Here is a 19,398-nt window from a genome sequence, read left to right as displayed (position 1 = left end):
AAAAACTGGAGCCTTAAATTCAGGATAGATCAAATTTTTAAATGTGAAAAGTCAAATAACAGAAATACCCAACTGTACTTTTAACATTCAACCAGTAGCAGATACACTTTTTCCCTTGAAAAAAGGTGCAGAAAAAGAATGCATAGTATGTTACAATTTGTATTCCATCATATAGCATTTATACATATAGATACATTTATGTATCTATATGGTATTTCTGGAGGGTATACAAGAATTTGGTCTTGGTACCTATTTCTTTGAAAGGGAACTAGAAGATGCCTGTCAGGGATAGGAGAGAGACTTAATTTTTTTACTGTTTGAATCAAGAAGATGTATTAGTTAATTAAACAAAGAAATTAAAATATATGTCAGAAAACAAAAACAAAAAACCTATACATAATAGTATATAATTAGTAGGACCTAAACAAGGTTAATTTGGTAACCCAAATTCTGCCAGTAAAATATTGTATAGGGGTCTAAAATGTATCTGAAAATAATATAAAAAGAGAACTGATATAGTTACTGACTCTTATAAGACACATCAATTAAAGGCAAAATAATGTCCAGGTCCTTAGGGATTTTTTTACCCTTGAGAACTGGTGTAAGCTACTACTTTACTATAAGGGAGTTAAGAAAGACATCCCCTCTTTAATTTTTCTTCTAGACACACTGCATATTTCATGGCCTGAAATTGTATATGCACCAAATGAACAAAAATAAATAGAAACTTTGATTTAAAAAGTACCTCAAGGCAATACAAAAAAAAGAAGTCATTTTAATTTTTGATACATATTAAAACATTTCAGTCAGTTCTTCCTGACAGCATAACACGACAAATACACAAGACCTCAAACATGCTTTAAAATGACATTCAGCAAAGTATTTAAAATTTAATAAATAGCAATAATCATACACAAATACATTTTTCATACTCAAACATTAAGCTACTAAAACAGACAGCTAAAGAATAAATAAATGGGAATTGACAATAAAAAAATATGCGGGGTTTTGCAATTCATTTTACTTAAAAAAGGGAGGTGATCTGAATGATTTCTTAATTTGCTTTTCAACATGTAGCATGATCCTCCCCTTATGAATCAAATATATTGAAAAAATCACTGTCTTACTATAAAGCAGTTTTTAAATACAACAAATAAATATGAAACTAGCAAAGCAACCTCAAGTTGTAATAAAAATGCCCCCTCACGCCCCCCCCCATAAGCTATGGAAATATATAGTCATTATGATAGCAAATAATAGTATTTAAAGTCATAGTGCTTCTGCACGAAACTCATCTGAGACCTTGATATGATTTTAGTGCAAATCCCTAGGGTCCAATACAAGCATAACCCTGTATCAGGGAAAGACATTACCAGTTGGAACTTATCTTGTACAATTTTTGTACATATTTTATAAAGTTCAAGATTTAATGCATAGTAGAATATCTTCATCCGCTTAATTCTGTCCTTAAATAGAGATAAAAAAAGAAATGATTTGGGCTTTTTACCATTTGGTTTGTACCATATTAGAGTATTAAAGTCAACATTAGAAAATTTATAAAAGAGTTTTGTTTTTGCCATTAATTTATCTAACTCTATCTAAATTTCACATCACTGCATGTTAAACATGAGAAAAAATTTTAGACAGTTTTTTTCCCTTTGACAAGCTCATATTATAAAATCTAATAATGTTTAGACAGATGTTATACAAATAAAAACAGGTGAGAATAAGGACTTTTTCTCTTTTTATATTAACAACCTTAACATCTAGTATATTAAGTTACAAGATGTATTGGCAAAAGCATAAAGGGTTCAATTAAAAGAAGGTATTATTTTGAACAAAGAAACGTTTTAACATAGGATAGATAGAAACTGACAGTCAAATGAGTTTCTGCAGCCATATCTCTACTGCGAACTATAGTACCAGGATGAAAACAATTAGAAACAAATGGAAGAACATTATTGAACAATCTGAATACATAATGCATTTTTAGCTGCTAAAATAGTAAACTCTAAAGTTTATAGAGTTACAGGTGTTTAATTTAAGCATGCAGGCTAACATATGATAGTAAGAAATCACCCTGCATCTTTTTTCTTTTTAAATTAAAACTAGTTTAATTGTAAAGTTCCAAAACAATGAATGGATATTGCTCCAACTTGTATCCAATCTCCCTGACGGGATTCTTGTACCTAACAAAGTCACAAAGCTTCATCATCACCCGTTTCATTTTTCAGCATTGCTTCTAAGCAAGAGTCTGGTATCTGGGCAGTGTGGACAATACCGCAGCGCTCACAGGGGCCATCGCGATTACTTGGTCTTACTCCAGGGTCTGCTGCACTATATGGTTGTCTGAACCTTTGCCCTTGATCGGAGGCAAGATCAAGAAGGGGTCTGGAACAGTCATTCGCGTCAAAGTCTGAAGCTCCTTCAGAAACTGGAATCAGCATTTCGACATCATCATCTTCTTCTCTTCCATTTACCCCATTATCAAGTTGTCTCAAAGGGCTCTGGTTCTGACTTACGGAGTGTGATTGCCCTAATGTAAAACGTACCCAACGTAGCCCCTGAGTCATACGACTTAGCGCACTTGTGAGCTGGTGACGCGCCGGACTCACACTTGGGGGTTCCGCACTTGTCACATCCCGTCCGGTTTCTGTGTGACCACCTCGGGTATTCTGAGTGGAGGAACTTCCACTTGCTCCCACTGTTGCTTCTACCGCTGTTGTGGCAGGGATTTTTTGAGGCAAAGGAGCTGCAACCCCGCCAGATGCTCCTACCGTATCTCTTCTCTCATTTTCTGTGTCTGTGTCGTCAGATTCCACAGAAAACAAACTTCTGTGAGTATGATTTCTTTCAGGTTCTCTGTTGGTACTCTGACTAGGGGCAACCTCATCCCCATCTGCTGAGACCAGAGCCAATGACCCTGAATGGCGTGATCTTGCGAAATTAAAAATACGATTCCAGATGTTGCTCGATCTGCCTGCCATAGGAAGTCTGATTGAAGTAAATCCAGGCTGAGACCGTACAGCTAGCCTCAGGTTTTCCAAAACAGAAGCCTGCGGAAAAAAACAAAGAAAGAAAGAAAGAAAGAAAGAAAAGATCTTAAAACAGCTAACAACGAGGTATTAAGATGGAAAACACCCTTCTATTCAGCATGTGTTGTGGATGAAAGTTCTATTACTCATTTTACGGTCTATGGTGGATGAATTAAATTCTCTCATCGATACAGGTTCACCTCACTCCAGAATCTAACCTATAACTTGAACCACTGTTCACTGTGTTTAAGATTTTCTCGATACTTCATTTTATATATGAACTTTAAAATGATGTTTAATGCCAATTACAACAGCAATTTTATTTCAAAACTTCACATAGTAATCCAATCCTAGAAATGCACCAAAGATGGAAAATAAAAGTATTTGATACTTCTTTAGCTACGAAGATAGAAGAATCTCTACAATAATTCTCTAAATGACCTAAAGGAGTGTGAAAACTAGGCTGTTTGTTTTTTTGTTTTAACACAGCACAAGTTAGACTTGATTTACAAGGATGAAACCTTCCAAAACCTGTAAAAATTATATCTCACAGTTGGTTCTCAAGGATTTGTTGAATGAGTGGATATTGAGGATATCCATAAATTGAGGATATCCATAAATAAATATCCATAAATATTTATTATAAATAAATACAAATTTATTTATATTGTCATAAACAAAGGAATTACTGTATTTGTAATGCAGCACAGGAAACAAAAAGCCAAAGAAATTAACTTGTTTATAGCCCTATTCAATGGTATCTGAGACATTTGGGTTCCTTCTCAATCTTAAAGATTTAAGTCTTGGGCTTCCCTGGTGGCGCAGTGGTTGAGAATCTGCCTGCTAATGCAGGGGACACGGGCTCGAGCCCTGGTCTGGGAAGATCCCACATGCCAAGGAGCAACTGGGCCCGTGAGCCACAACTACTGAGCCTGCGCATCTGGAGCTTGTGCTCCGCAACAAGAGAGGCCGCGATAGTGAGAGGCCCGCGCACCGCGATGAAGAGTGGCCCCCGCTTGCCGCAGCTAGAGAAAGCCCTTGCACAGAAACGAAGACCGAACACAGCCAAAAATAAATAAATAAGTAAATAAATAATAAAAATAAAGGAATTCCTTTAAAAAAAAAGTCTTTAAAAAAAAAGATTTATGTCTTATTTTCTACAGCTTCATGTTAAACATAAATTATAACCTTATTCTTTGAAAATTGGTGATTTTTAATTAGTGCATATGGGAGGTGACCATATTGCCCAACTGAAAGAAAAATCATCTAGATTTTCTTTTTTCTAGATGAATGAATATCGGAATTAAAAAAAAAAAAAACTACAGTATTTACAAAAACAGTCTTTAAGCTCCAGCTAGTGGTTACAAAAAGGAGTAATCAAACTTGGAACAAACACAGCTTTCATCAATCTGGCATTTAGTATTTAAAATACAGTATTTCCAAGAAACAATGGTGAATTGATATACTCCCTTTCAAAAGGTGATACAGTTTCCCTCCGCCAAAATGAATGGCTCTTGCCTATCCCCCCACAGAAAAAAGGAAGGGAAGAGAATAAGAAGATGTGATAACATATGTTTTCCATCTCTGTTTGTGACTGGTATTGAAGTAAATCCAAGCTGATACCGTACAGCTAGCCTCAGGTTTTCCATATAGATTTGTGATTTCCATATACACCCTTTGAACATAATCCCTGGAATATAATTCACAGAAAGCTAAGAAGCTACTATCACAGGAATATTTCATAGTCTAGCCTTAGTAAATAACAGATTGCCAATAAGAAATCTGAATATCAGCACATAAAATTTACTATATAAATAAGTAAGAGTTTTCACCAATTGGGAATGTAACTATAAACTAACTGAAACAAACAAAAAAAGTGGCTCACATCCCTATGAGCTCCATAGAGTTGGTCCTCCTCATTTGGCATTCACGTTCTAAGGCTTTGTGTGAGCACTGTCATTAAATCCAGCAATGAATACAAGGCTCTTCAGATATCCTCCACTTTTATGCAGCTGCCACCCACAATGCCTTCAGCACACTTCAAAGCCAACTTTAACAGTATAGTCTGTCAGTGAGATGAAGCTCTCTACTGGCTTCAAAGTCTGTTTAATTAAATGATTGCCAATTTAACATTAGATTCTACAAGGGGATCTCATGATTGTTTTAGGAATAATTTTATATACTTCTTCCATTTATGAAGCAGAAGAAAAGGATTCTTCAGAAAGGATCGCTATTTTGAATGAGTTGGTAATCAGAAGATTATTTTTCTTTTTAAAAACAAATAAGGAAATTTGATAATTTATTACCAAAAGTTTCAAACATAAGAGTGTAATCTCATTAACTGAATAAAATCTAGTTTACCATTTGCAAACATATTTTATTTTAAAACTTTGTTGAAGCAGAATTCCCTCACAAGGGTAAATTATAACCCTACAAAAATGCTGTAGTAGGTAGTAAAGAATTGAAACCTTACCCAAAGTGAGGTCTGACCTTTGCCCTTTACTTCTGGGATGAGACCTCAGACCTTGGAGTGTCAGCTTTGACAGGAGTGTCATTGCATGGAGACTTGGGCCAGCCAGAGAGTAGCACCGCGTTTTCGGTGGAGGCTCTGAGCCACACCAATGTGATGTAGCGTGGGAGAGTTGAGTCAGCAGAATCAGTCAACCTCTGGAGAGGCTAGAGACTGGGATCAGCCACGTGTGCAATTAATCATGCCTATGTGATGGAGCTCCAGTAAAAACCCTGGACACCGAGTTTGGGTGAGCTCCCCTAGTTGGCAATGTTTCGTGCATACTGTCACACACCTGTGTCGAGAGAATAACACTGTCCTGACTTTATGGGGAGAAGACAATTGGAAGGGTCGTGTTTGGTACCCTCCTGAACCCTGTCCTACGTGTCTCTTCCTTTGGCTGATTTAATCTGGATCCTTTCCCAGCAATAATAGTTACACCAGCTTATACTATTAAGTAAAACAGCTTTCAATGAGTTCTCAGTCCTTCTAGTGAATTATCAAACCTGAGGATGGTTTGGGAGCCCCGGAACTTAAAATTGGTTTTAGAAGTAAGGGCTGTCTTGTGTGGACTGTGCCCCCTCTAACTTCACAGTTGACTAACCTCTTGAAGGTAGCCTCAGGATATAGGGGTGGGGTGATACATGGTGGAGTGAGTGGATGGAATTAACCATCCTCTGAATTCCTACCTAAAAAGAACCCTTCCCCATGGCAGGGACAACAATATATAAAAGCTACAATGTAGGTTCTTCCTATGTTGCACACAAAATTCCAACCAGTGGAAGTTCTGAATTACTTACTTAGCAAATTACATCAAATTCTCACAAAGATTTCCTAAAAGACTCAAATAAGATGACCCACTGTAATTGGAAACCTATTTAACAAAAAGGAAACGGTCTTTCATTTTGAACAGAATTAAATTACTGGGAAAACAATGTTCATCAATTTTTCTTAATTCTGATACTGGGAACAACTTTTAGAAATGATTCTGGATGAATTTACATTTTAAATGTAGAAACCTTAATGCCCTTAAGAACCCTGGGCACAATTGTAAGCATTGAAAAAGAAATTAAAAAACAAATTGCAGGGAACTATATTTGATATCTTATAATAATCTATTATGGAAAAGAATCTGAAAAAGAATATATATATATATATGTATAACTGGATCACTTTAATGTACACCCGAAGTAAAAAATCACTCACAAAAATTTAAAGAATTCAGAAACATTAATAAAGAATGAGTTACTATTTAAAGAAAATGATATGAATTTTTAAGCACTGTAAAATCCAGCTGTGAAGAAGTTTTCTCTCAAGTCAGGTAGAAATGTTAACTTAATTTCAACAACTTTTATTTTAATCTAGCATGTTACTAATCTATTACTAAGCATATCAACTTTAGTAGTTCTTTTTAAATCTTTGAAATAGTTCAAGTAGAAAATAAGCTGTCAAACTTTACTTTTGAATTTTAACGCACTAAATTATCCTAAACAGTAAAATGCTTAAGAATCACCTAACCAAATCAGAAGTAAAGAATGAAAAGTAGACTTCTGAATGTGTTAAAATACAATGAAACAATTAGAGTTGACCCTTGAACAACATGGGCTTGAAATGCACGGGTCCACTTATATGTGGATTTTTTTCAATAGCAAATACTATAGTACTACATGATACATGGTTGGTTGAATTTATGGATGTTGAGCCCCAGACACAGAGGTCTGACTAGAAAGTTACATGTGAATTTTCACCTGCACGGAGGGTGGGTGTCCCTAGCCCCCTCGTTGTTCAGGGGTCAACTGTATAATTTCAAATCCTCCATATATTTAATTCTTAACTTGACTGCAAAAATTCTGACACAGTCAAGGATACTTTACCATTATATACAAGAATAGATTTCATTTTAAGAGGTACAGAAAGACAAATAATAAGTTGCAACATACCTGATTAGGTGGACAAACAGGAAAATCTTCAACTGGTGGAATTAAACCCTGAGCAATCAATTGTCCATAAGAGGGAGGAGCTTCTCTTCTTAACAATTCTGCTTCCACTCTGGACAACTGTGTTTCAAATGATCTTTGAGAGAAACAGGGGGATGAAAAGGATTTTAAAAAAAGGCAAGCCAAAACAGTAATTTTTAAATTATCAACAATTAAAACAATCTGAATTTTAATATACTTGTTCATTTGTAAAGCTTACTTAGCCAACATTTGATGAGTATCTATACTACCCTACACTGAGAACACAAAGATGAAGCAGACAGTTTAGTCTCATGCGGTTTTACACTAGGGGTCTGGATCACTAAGTTTTAATAAATTAGATATCCCCGTAAAAGATAAAAGTACTAGATCTTTAAACCCCTAAGAACATAGGGGCTTGAGACTTGAGGTGAAAGTATTTGAAAATTCTTAGAAGACACTTTATTCATCAAGTCCGACACATTTACTTTTCAGATAAGGAAAAGAGTGAAATGAGTCACCAAAACCCTTTCTGGAATAACTTGTTCTTAAACTCAAGACCTCTGGTCTTCATTGTACTCTTATGTTGCAATGTAGTAAAACATTTTCTGGCCATTTATACTGAACCAAAGATAAGATGCACTTGGTTATTGTGATACTGTGCATCTATTCTTAGCTGTCTGGTATGTGACTTCTTTGTTGTATCTATCATTTGTAATTCTCCTGGGACTGACGGTCATGGTCTCCACAGGAGCTTTCTAGAAGGCCCCTCTGCCATCAACTTCTCCCAGGTCCAGTCTCTCCTCTACCACACAAAAGACAGCTCTCCCTGAAGGCCACCCTTTAACGCTGAACCACTTCTTAACTGAGATCTTCGACTTTTATACCACTTTATTTTATAGCTCTTACAACATTTATATTTTTTGTCATCTAATTCTACCCAACAGTTCCTTCCTTCTAACTGTAAACTGCCCATGAGATTACTCCTATGCATTTCTCTATTCACCTGTATAATGCTTTCAACACAGAAGGTTCTCAAATATCTGGAATTGTTGAATTAATATTTATAAAAACCGAGGTTAAAGAGCAACCACCGAGAATTACAGCTTGCAAAATTCCTGTAAGACAGATTAACCTGAAAACAGGAACTGATAAATACTGATTGGCTTTTCTCACCTCATAACTCTTAGTATTTATTTGTTTTTTAATGTTCTTATTAGGTTTTTGAGTCATAGGCTTTTCATAGTCATTTTATAAATCATAAGAAGTATTTATTTCTCAACAATATAACAAAAATATATTGCTAATCTCATTTAAAAAAATGTGTTGTAAATATTTGGGCCACGCTTTTACTGTAGAGAGCATAAGCACTATAGTTTTGTCTTGATACTGACCTTCGTTCAAACATTCTCAGAGAATAAAGCTTACAAGTACATCCCAAGGCAATGACCAGTAACAGGCCACAGATAAGGCTGCCTATGACGGCTGCAGTTATGACTCGGGTAGGCACGATTACCGGGCAATTCTCCTCGTCGCTGCCATCGCCACAGTCGTCCTGAGAGTCACACACCCAGCTTTCAAACACACAACGATGGTTTTTACAATGAAAATTTCCTGGCTGGCCAAAAAAGCAGTTTTTTTCATCGGAGCCATTTGGGCAATGATTCTGGTAGTTGCAGCGATCAGAACGAGGGTAACAGACGCCGTTCCGGGAACATGGGAACTCTTCCTTTTGGCACATGGTACAATTGATTTCATCCCTTCCGTTTGGGCAATGCCAATACCCATCACAGCGCTGCTGCCCCGTATAACACCCCCAGTTCCCTCCGCAGGGTATTTCCCATGGCAAACAGAAGCCGTCTACTTGGTAAGTAGCATTAAATCCCCTGGCAGCGTTGACTTTATCGGCACAGAAATGTACCCTTATCTGTCCAGAAGAAGACACGACAGTGAGAGGCGCATGAGAATCAAAAGCAGTTAACACACGCAAAAGCTTGTGTGGATTCTCCTCTAATCCATCGTATATTTTGACATCATCACCATAACCAGTACCATCCAGTTTAAAGTCAGTGAAGCGTAAGATGACTTTGCGATGATCACCAGTGTCTATTAACCAGGTGCAATTGCTTCCAGGAGGATAAAAGTCTGGATAATTGGGAGAATTAAAAGTAGCATAAAAATATTTTAACCACTGCCCACAAGTTGGCACATCACAGTCTATCTCGTCTCCAAGGTCAAGGCAGTCAATGTTCCCATCACATTGTAAAGATTCGGGGAGGCAAGTGTAAACTTTGGTAAACCGAGATAGACCCTGGAACTGGTTGTAAGCACAGGGTTGGAAAGCGGCCGATGTTGCAGGATTCACTTCTTTGGCACAGATCTCTTCATCAGAACTATCTCCACATTCGTCCATGTTATTGCATTTCCAGGCTGCTGGTATACACTTTCCATTACCACAACGAAACTGGTCACAAGCACAGTTTGGTTCCTCAGATTTCCCTGGGAGGACATTGGGAGGAGGGAGATGGAGAGATAAGGAGGAAAAAACATACTCTTTAAAGGGTATGTAACAGCAAGTGGCATTTTTATCATAAATGTTGATTAGCCCAAATGATAGTTGGGCTTGATCAAAAATAGGTTAAACTCTAATGACAAATTAATATTGGCTTACTGATTACTCAACAATTTATTAAACACTTATGATTTGTTCCATGAAGATCTCTACAGCTGATCTAAAGAGAAAAGACCAATCCTGTTTTTGCAGAAGCTATTTTACTGCAGAACATTTAGTAAAGTGATGTAAGATATATAAGTTAGTAGGATGTATTGCCTAAGAATTTCAAATACTGTATTGTATAAACATTTTGCAATGAAGAAAAACTCCTCTATAATAATCACCTTTTCAAATCCAGTTTTAATATTCTTTTTGAGTTGTTTATATATATTATATATATATATATATATATACACATACACACAATATTTTGCTTTGTGTATCATAGCATATTTTGCGAGCCCATTATTTAGACTCAAATTTTTGCTAAGATTATCATAAGTTAACTTTATTCTATTTCTCACATTTCATGTAACCACAACATGGTACTTCCATTTTATAATTTCTATTGTTTTAATACAACTGCAAAATATTTTATGAATCTGAGCTAAAGGTATAAATTTACTCAACAAAACAGTAGGGGGAAGAAGAGAGAAAAGAATTGAAATGTTTATAGAATTCTGATTATCTTAGTGGACTACCTTAAATATATAACAATAATGAGGTAGGGAAAGAAAACCAAACATTAGATTCCTACAGTCCACACTGATGATGTCGGCCAATGCTTACCTCTCCATTAACAACTTTTATTTACTGGCAAATAGGTGACAGAAAATGTGCTTCAGCACCTAAGTAAATATTACAAAGACTGTGCTTTTAATAAAAAAGAGAAAAAGCAGCATATGTTGCTAAAGGAGACCATGTAATTTCAGAAAATGTAAAATGATTTTCAGCAAAAATTTACATCACTCTAATGCTCTGAGTTCTTCATATTTGTATGATCTGCTCACTCTTTTTGGATAAAGTTTAAGAATTAGCATAAGAAGACTTCTGATACTACAAACTACGAAAGTGAAATTGATTGTCTTTTCTTTGAAGGTGTCAAGACAAGGGTAATGCACACACAAAAATACATTCTGAAGTAACTTGCAGGATACTGGTAAACACTTGAGGGGAAAAAGTTCCTTTTAAAATAAACGTATTCAAAATATTTAAAAAGAAAACTGACCTTAGTTTGTAAAATTAATCATTTTATTAGGATTATACAAAATGCCTTTTGGAGACCCGGATCTACGGCACCTGAACCTTTAGCCTCTAATTCCTCAATCTCAGCTGCCTTGAGGATTGAGTCACAATTAAATGGACATTGTTTAGAAGGCGAGTCCCAAAGTGACTGAGCAGTAAATACTATAGAATTCTGTTCCATATCTTTCTTCTTATTTAAAAACACACCTGAAAAGTATGCCAGTCTGAAACCCTTCCTAGAGATACTGTCATCGGAATGGAACCTGATCCAGACGTGGTCTTGTGAAGGAATATATGGTGGTGGGATTGTAGAACCACAGGCTCTGTAGCTTTCAATATTCTTGTATGTTTCTATCGTCAACCAGTCCAAACTGCATCTTCTGGACCCTTGAATATCAAAATCCTGAAAACTACAAATAAAAAGTCAGAAAAGGCTACTGAAAAGGAAATTTTGGAAAAAAATTTCATTAATAATACAAAGTAACTGAGGACTTTATTATAAGCCTCCATATATTCACTGATTATCCTGGCTCTTCTAGGCCCACGACTATATCATCAGCAAATAATAATACTGCTTCTGTGTTCCTAACATTTACATCTCTTTCCCAGATTCCAGAACAATACCTCTTCATAAGTAACATGAAATTCCAAAAAAACGCTAAAAAACAGGAGACAGTTGGCACGATGTTTCTTTTTCTTCTCCCTGTGTGTGTTTAGGAAGGACCACTTCTAATTCTTAGCACCCTAAATTGTTCTCTGTTTGAACCACTCCATAATTCGATGAACTGAAAGACATAGAGGAAGTCTGAGGAAGTCTGCCTTCTCTAGATTAGACTGGATCATCTGCTTGCTTAATGAGTTTACAGCTTACATTTTCAGGAGACCAAATAGCAAACCTGAGCCAAGTAAAAAAGTTAAAAATGAACAAACAAAAAACTTCTTCAGTGAAAAGTCCCTGAGTTTGGGAATACTTTTCTACATAAATGATTTATAACCAAACGTTATCTTGTAGTTCATAAAATCTGGGCATGAATAAAGGGCAGAAAAGTCAAATAAGAAGCACATACAAAATTAGCCAGTGCTATGAAAAAAGAAAAAACAAAATAGCATTTTCTACTAACATGTCTCACCGAAAAGTGAGATTCCTGCCTTAAACCAAGTGATGATAAAGTTAATTATCCAAGGATTATTGTACCAGGATATTTCCTCTTTAAATATTCTGGGGGCTTCCCTGGTGGCACAGTGGTTGAGAATCTGCCTGCCAATGCAGGGGACATGGGTTCGAGCCCTGGTCTGGGAGGATCCCACATGCCGCGGAGCAACGAGGCCCGTGAGCCACAATTACTGAGCCTGCGCGTCTGGAGCCTGTGCTCCGCAACAAGAGAGGCCACGATAGTGAGAGGCCCACGCACCGCGATGAAGAGTGGCCCCCGCTTGCCACAACTAGAGAAAGCCCTCGCGCAGAAATGAAGACCCAACACAGTCATAAATAAATAAATAAACAAATACTTTAAATATTCTGAGTAACTGTAACAAAGGCTGACAATTTGACTGCTTCCAGTTTTTCACTATTGTGAACAATGCTGGAATCCTTATACATGTTCTCTCCACACACACATAAGCAAGTATTTCTCTAGGACAAATTTTTCTAGAAGTAGAATTGCTAGGTCAAAAGACACAATTCCACTTTAAATTTGATAGCAACACTGAGAAAAATGTTTATACCAACTCACAATTCCACCAAGTGGTATGAAAAAGCACCTTATACCCCACAACTCTGGCAAAATGCAACATTTTATTTCTAAAGATTTGTTGCCAGTTAGGTGGATAAAAGAGATTTATCATTGTTCTAGTTTGCATTTCCTTATTTACTGAAATTGAAACACTTTTTCCTATGTTTATTAGCTATTTCTATTTCTTTTTCTGTGAATCACCTTGTTATATCCTTCGTACCTTACAATTTGTTCTTATTTAAGAGCTCTTTATATAGTATAAACGTGTATCTATTTGGGGCATGTATGTTATGCAAGATATATGCAGATCCACTCAAACCCTCATTCTCTCCAATAGTTGGTGCTGTCAGTCTTTCTTAATGGTATCTTTTACTGAGAAGTTTTTTTTTTTTTTTTAAGTATAGTTGACTTACAATAGTATATTAGTTTCAGGTGTACAACACACTGATTCGATGTTTTTACAGCTTATACACCATATAAAGTTATTATTGCATATTGGCTATATTCCCCTGTGCTGCACATTACATCCTTGTAACTTATTTTTTTTTAATTTTATTTTATACATAGTAGTCTGTACCTCTTAATACCCCTCACCTATCTTGTCCCTCTCCTTGATCTCTGTATCTGTGAGTCTGTTTCTGTTTTGTTATATTCGTTAATGTGTTTTATTTTTCAGATTCCATATAAACTAAAAACATACAGTATTTGTCTTTCTCTGTCTGACTTATTTCACGAAGCGTAATACCCTGTAGGGCCATCCATGTTGTTGCAAATGGCAAAATTTCACTCTTTTTTTATAGCTGAGAAATATTCCATTATATCACATCTTCTTTATCCACTTATCTGTTGATGGATACTTAGGTTGCTTCCATGTCTTGGCTACTATAAGTAATGCTGCTATGAACACTGGGATGCATATACCTTTTCAAATTTCTTTTTTCATTTTCTTTGGATATGAAGAGTGGAACTGCTGGATCGTCTGGTAATTCTATTTTTAATTTTTTGAGGAACCTGCGTACTGCTTTCCATAGTGGCTGTGCTGAATGGGAGAAGATATTTACAAATGATATGTCCAATAAGGGGTTAATAATCCAAAATATACAAAGAACTCATACAACTCAATATCAAAAAAAACAAACATCCCAATTAAAATATGCACAGAGGATCTGAACATACATTTTTCCAAAGAAGACACACAGATGCCAATAGGCACATGAAAAGATGCTCAACATTGCTAATCATCAGGGAAATACAACTCAAAACCACAATGAGATATCACCTCACATCTGTCAGAATGGTTACTATCAAAGCCATGTTGGCAAGGATGTGGAGAAAAGGGAACCTTTGTGCACTGTTGGTGGAGACGTAAACTGGTGTAGCCACTATGGAAAACAGTACGGAGATTCCTCAAAAAATTAAAAATAGAACTACCATATGATCCAGCAATTCCACTCCTAGGTATTTACTGGAAGAAAAAAACACTAATTAGAAAACATATATGCACCCCAATTTTCATTGCAGCATTATTTACAAAAGACAAAATATGGAAGTAATCAAAGTGTCCTTTAATAAACTTTTTTTTTCACACACACACACTGTATTTTATTTTTACAAGAGATAAATAGACTGACACCAAGCATTGTACATGGATGACCACAACAAAAGCAACAATGATTGCAATTACCAAACATGAAACACACTCATACTATGTCATAATATTGACATTCAGTCCAGTAATCCTCCACTGTAACAGCTCCTTTACTTTGCAGTGAAAATTGATTTGTATATTCTTTGCCTCTGAGTCCTTGTGGGATTTTTTTTTTTTTAATTCAGACAGAAAGTCACAAAAATTATACTCATCCTCATCAGTTCACTCAGTCCCATGTAATTAATTTTTTTTTCATCTTGATCTTTTGTTAGCACTTTTATGAGTTCATCAGTTTTTCATTAGAGTTCTGAAAATGCTTATTCATTCAGTTCAGCAGTACAGTCAGTTACCAGAAACCTGTACTTGTCAGAGTCTTTTCCATGAATTTCTTGAAGATGAAACCCTTTTATAGGAACATATTTGCAAAATCATCAGAGTACACCCAGAACGGTCTGTAAATGACAAAACACTTAAAAATGACCACGGTTAAAGATTTGATGAAAGTTCATAATAATGCAGTTGACAAGAAAATTAGTTATTTCTGAGATATACATTTTAAAGTAATAACTAGGATTATTACTTATAACATTATACCAGAACATATAAGATTTTTAGAAATTTCATGTAATGTCTGAAACATTTATATGAACATATTTCCATACATATTTCCATACAAATACAAATATAAGATTTTGAGAAATTTCATGTAATGTCTGAAACATTTATATTAACATATTTCCATACAAATAACCCAATGAAAGTTTAGTATTAGTTGTTTTGTTTGTTTTTTTATACTGCAGGTTCTTATTAGGCATCAATTTTATACACATCAGTGTATACATGTCAATCCCAATCGCCCAATTCAGCACACCACCATCCCCACCTCACCGCAGTTTCCCCCCCTTGGTGTCCATATGTCCATTCTCTACATCTGTGTCTCAACTTCTGCCCTGCAAACTGGCTCATCTGTACCATTTTTCTAGGTTCCACATACATGCATTAATATACGATATTTGTTTTTCTCTTTCTGACTTACTTCACTCTGTATGACAGTCTCTAGATCCATCCACGTCTCTACAAATGACTCAATTTCGTTCCTTTTTATGGCTGAGTAATATTCCATTGTATATATGTACTACAACTTCTTTATCCATTCGTCTCTTGATGGGCATTTAGGTTGCTTCCACGACCTGGCTATTGTAAATAGTGCTGCAATGAACATTCAGGTGCATGTGTCTTTTTGAATTACGGTTTTCTCTGGGTATATGCCCAGTAGTGGGATTGCTGGGTCATATGGTAATTCTATTTTTAGTTTTTTAAGGAACCTCCATATTGTTCTCCATAGTGGCTGTATCAATTTACATTCCCACCAACAGTGCAAGAGGGTTCCCTTTTCTCCACACCCTCTCCAGCATTTGTTGTGTGTAGATTTTCTGATGATGCCCATTCTAACCTGGTATGAGGTGATACCTCATTGTAGTTTTGATTTGTATTTCTCTAATAATTAGTGATGTTGAGCATCTTTTCATGTGCTTTGTGGCCGTCTGTATGTCTTCTTTGGAGAAATGTCTATTTAGGTCTTCTGCCCATTTTTGGATTGGGGTGTTTGTTTCTTTAATATTGAGCTGAATGAGCTGTTTATATATTTTGGAGATTAATCCTTTGTCCGTTGATTCATTTGCAAATATTTTCTCCCATTCTGAGGGTTGTCTTTTCGTCTTGTTTATGGTTTCCTTTGCTGTGCTAAAGCTTTGAAGTTTCATTAGGTCCCACTTGTTTATTTTTGTTTTTATTTCCAATACTCTAGGAGGTGGATCAAAAAAGATCTTGCTGTGATTTATGTCAAAGAGTGTTCTTCCTATGTTTTCCTCTAAGAGTTTTATAGTGTCCAGTCTTATATTTAGGTCTCTAATCCATTTTGAGTTTATTTTTGTGTATGGTGTTAGGGAGTATTCTAATTTCATTCTTTTACATGTAGCTGTCCAGTTTTCCCAGCACCACTTATTGAAGAGACTGTCTTTTCTCCATTGTATATCTTTGCCTCCTTTGTCATAGATTAGTTGACCATAGGTGCGTGGGTAAATCTCTGGGCTTTCTATCTTGTTCCATTGATCTATGTCTCTGTTTTTGTGCCAGTACCATATTGTCTTGATTACTGTAGCTTTGTAGTATAGTCTGAAGTCAGGGAGTCTGATTCCTCCAGCTCCATTTTTTTGCCTCAAGACTGCTTTGGCTATTCGGGGTCTTTTCTGTCTCCATACAAATTTTAAGATGATTTGTTCTAGCTCTGTAAGAAATGGCATTGGTAATTTGATAAGGATTGCATTGAATCTGTAGATTGCTTTGGGTAGTATACTCATTTTCACAATGTTGATTCTTCCAATCCAAGAACATGGTATATCTCTCCATCTGTTGGTATCATCTTTAATTTCTTTCATCAGTGTCTTATAGTTTTCTGCATACAGGTCTTTTGTCTCCCTAGGTAGGTTTATTCCTAGGTATTTTATTCTTTTTGTTGCAATGGTAAATGGGAGTGTTTCCATAATTTCTCTTTCAGATTTTTTCATCATTAGTGTATAGGAATGCAAGAGATTTCTGTGCATTAATTTTGTATCTTGCAACTTTACCATATTCATTAATTAGCTCTAGCAGTTTTCTGGTGGCAGTTTTAGGATTCTCTATGTATAGTATCATGTCATCCGCAAACAGTGACAGTTTTACTTCTTCTTTTCCAATTTGTATTCCTTTTATTTCTTTTTCTTCTCTGATTGCCGTGGCTAGGACTTCCAGAACTATGTTGAATAATAGTGGTGAGAGTGGACATCCTTGTCTCGTTCCTGATCTTAGAGGAAATGCTTTCAGTTTTTCACCATTGAGAATGATATTTGCTGTGGGTTTGTCATATATGGCCTTTATTATGTTGAGGTAGGTTCCCTCTATGCCCACTTTCTGGAGAGTTTTTATCAGAAATGGGTGTTGAATTTTGTCAAAAGCTTTTTCTGCATCTATTGAGATGATCATATGGTTTTTATTCTTCAGTTTGTTAATATGGTGTATCACATTGATTGATTTGCGTATATTGAAGAATCCTTGCATCCCTGGGATAAATCCCACTTGATCGTGGTGTATGATCCGTTTAATGTGTTGTTGGATTCTGTTTGCTAGTATTTTGTTGAGGATTTTTGCATCTATATTCATCAGTGATATTGGTCTGTAATTTTCTTTTTTTGTAGTGTCGTTGTGTGGTTTTGGTATCAGGGTGATGGTGGCCTCATAGAATGAGTTTGGGAGTGTTCCTTCCTCTGCAATTTTTTGGAAGAGTTTGAGAAGGCTGGGTGTTAGCTCTTCTCTAAATGTTTGATAGAATTCACCTGTGAAGCCATCTGGTCCTGGACTTTTGTTTGTTGGAAGATTTTTAAACACAGTTTCAATTTCATTACTTGTGATTCGTCTGTTCATATTTTCTGTTTCTTCCTGGTTCAGTCTTGGAAGGTTATACCTTTCTAAGAATTTGTCCATTTCTTCCAGGTTGTCCATTTTATTGGCATAAAGTTGCTTGTAGTAGTCTCTTAGGATGCTTTGTATTTCTGCAGTGTCTGTTGTAACTTCTCCTTTTTCATTTCTGATTTTATTGATTTGAGTCCTCTCCCTCTTTTTCTTGATGAGTCTGGCTAATGGCTTATCAATTTTATCTTCTCAAAGAACCAACTTTTAGTTTTATTGATCTTTGCTATTGTTTTCTTTGTTTCTATTTCATTTATTTCTGCTCTGATCTTTATGATTTCTTTCCTTCTGCTAACTTTGGGTTTTGTTTGTTCTTCTTTCTCTAGTTTCTTTAGGTGTAAGGTTAGATTGTTTACTTGAGATTTTTCTTGTTTCTTTAGGTAGGCTTGTATAGCTATAAACTTCCCTCTTAGAACTGCTTTTGCTGCATCCCATAGGTTTTGGGTTGTCGTGTTTTCATTGTCATTTGTCTCTAGGTATTTTTTGATTTCCTCTCTGATTTCTTCAGTAATCTCTTGGTTATTTAGTAACGTATTGTTTAGCCTCCATGGGTTTGTCTGTTTTACGTTTTTTTCCCTGTAATTCATTTCTAATCTCATAGCGTTGTGATCCGAAAAGATGCTTGATATGATTTCAATTTTCTTAAATTTACTGAGGCTTGATTTGTGACCCAAGATGTGATCTATCCTGGAGAATGTTCCGTGCGCACTTGAGAAGAACGTGTAATCTGCTGTTTTTGGATGGAATGTCCTATATATATCAATTAAATCTAACTGGTCTATTGTGTCATTTAAAGCTTCTGTTTCCTTATTCATTTTCATTTTGGATGATCTGTCCATTGGTGTAAGTGAGGTGTTAAAGTCCCCCACTATTACTGTGTTACTGTCGATTTCCTCTTTTATAGCTGTTAGCAGTTGCCTTATGTATTGAGGTGTTCCTATGTTGGGTGCATATATATTTATAATTTTTATATCTTCTTCTTGGATTGATCCCTGGATCATTATGTAGTGTCCTTCCTTGTCTCTTGTAACATTCTTTATTTTAAAGTCTATTTTATCTGATATGAGTATAGCTACTCCAGCTTTCTTTTGATTTCCATTTGCATGGAATATCTTTTTCCATCCCCTCACTTTCAGTCTGTATGTGTCCCTAGGTCTAAAGTGGGTCCCTTGTAGACAGCATATATATGGGTCTTGTTTTTGTATCCATTCAGCC

The 19,398-nt window shown here is 35.8% G+C and overlaps 1 protein-coding gene across 2 annotated transcripts; it reads right to left on the bottom strand.

Annotated features, from left to right (window-relative positions):
* Positions 1-482: 482 nt before the first annotated feature.
* On the bottom strand, positions 483-14,260 carry LOC103000531 (low-density lipoprotein receptor-related protein 12-like). Of its 2 annotated transcripts, XM_057547648.1 has the most exons (5): positions 13,953-14,260; positions 11,506-11,708; positions 8,894-9,998; positions 7,485-7,617; positions 483-3,056 (listed from the first exon to the last, which is right to left on the bottom strand). In XM_057547648.1, exons 3-5 carry the CDS (start codon positions 9,910-9,912, stop codon positions 2,199-2,201), a joined length of 2,010 nt encoding a protein of 669 aa, XP_057403631.1. In that variant the 5' UTR covers positions 9,913-9,998; positions 11,506-11,708; positions 13,953-14,260; the 3' UTR covers positions 483-2,198. The 2 variants fall into 2 exon arrangements, with proteins under 2 accessions (XP_057403631.1, XP_057403630.1); XM_057547647.1 differs by lacking the exon at positions 13,953-14,260 and having other exon boundaries at positions 11,506-11,800.
* Between the last annotated feature and the right edge of the window lie 5,138 nt (positions 14,261-19,398).

Source organism: Balaenoptera acutorostrata, chromosome 6 (genome assembly GCF_949987535.1).
Source record: "Balaenoptera acutorostrata chromosome 6, mBalAcu1.1, whole genome shotgun sequence".
Classification (NCBI taxonomy): domain Eukaryota; kingdom Metazoa; phylum Chordata; class Mammalia; order Artiodactyla; family Balaenopteridae; genus Balaenoptera; species Balaenoptera acutorostrata.
Note: the sequence above shows the minus strand (reverse complement) of the source record. Positions and strands in the feature narration are given on the sequence as shown.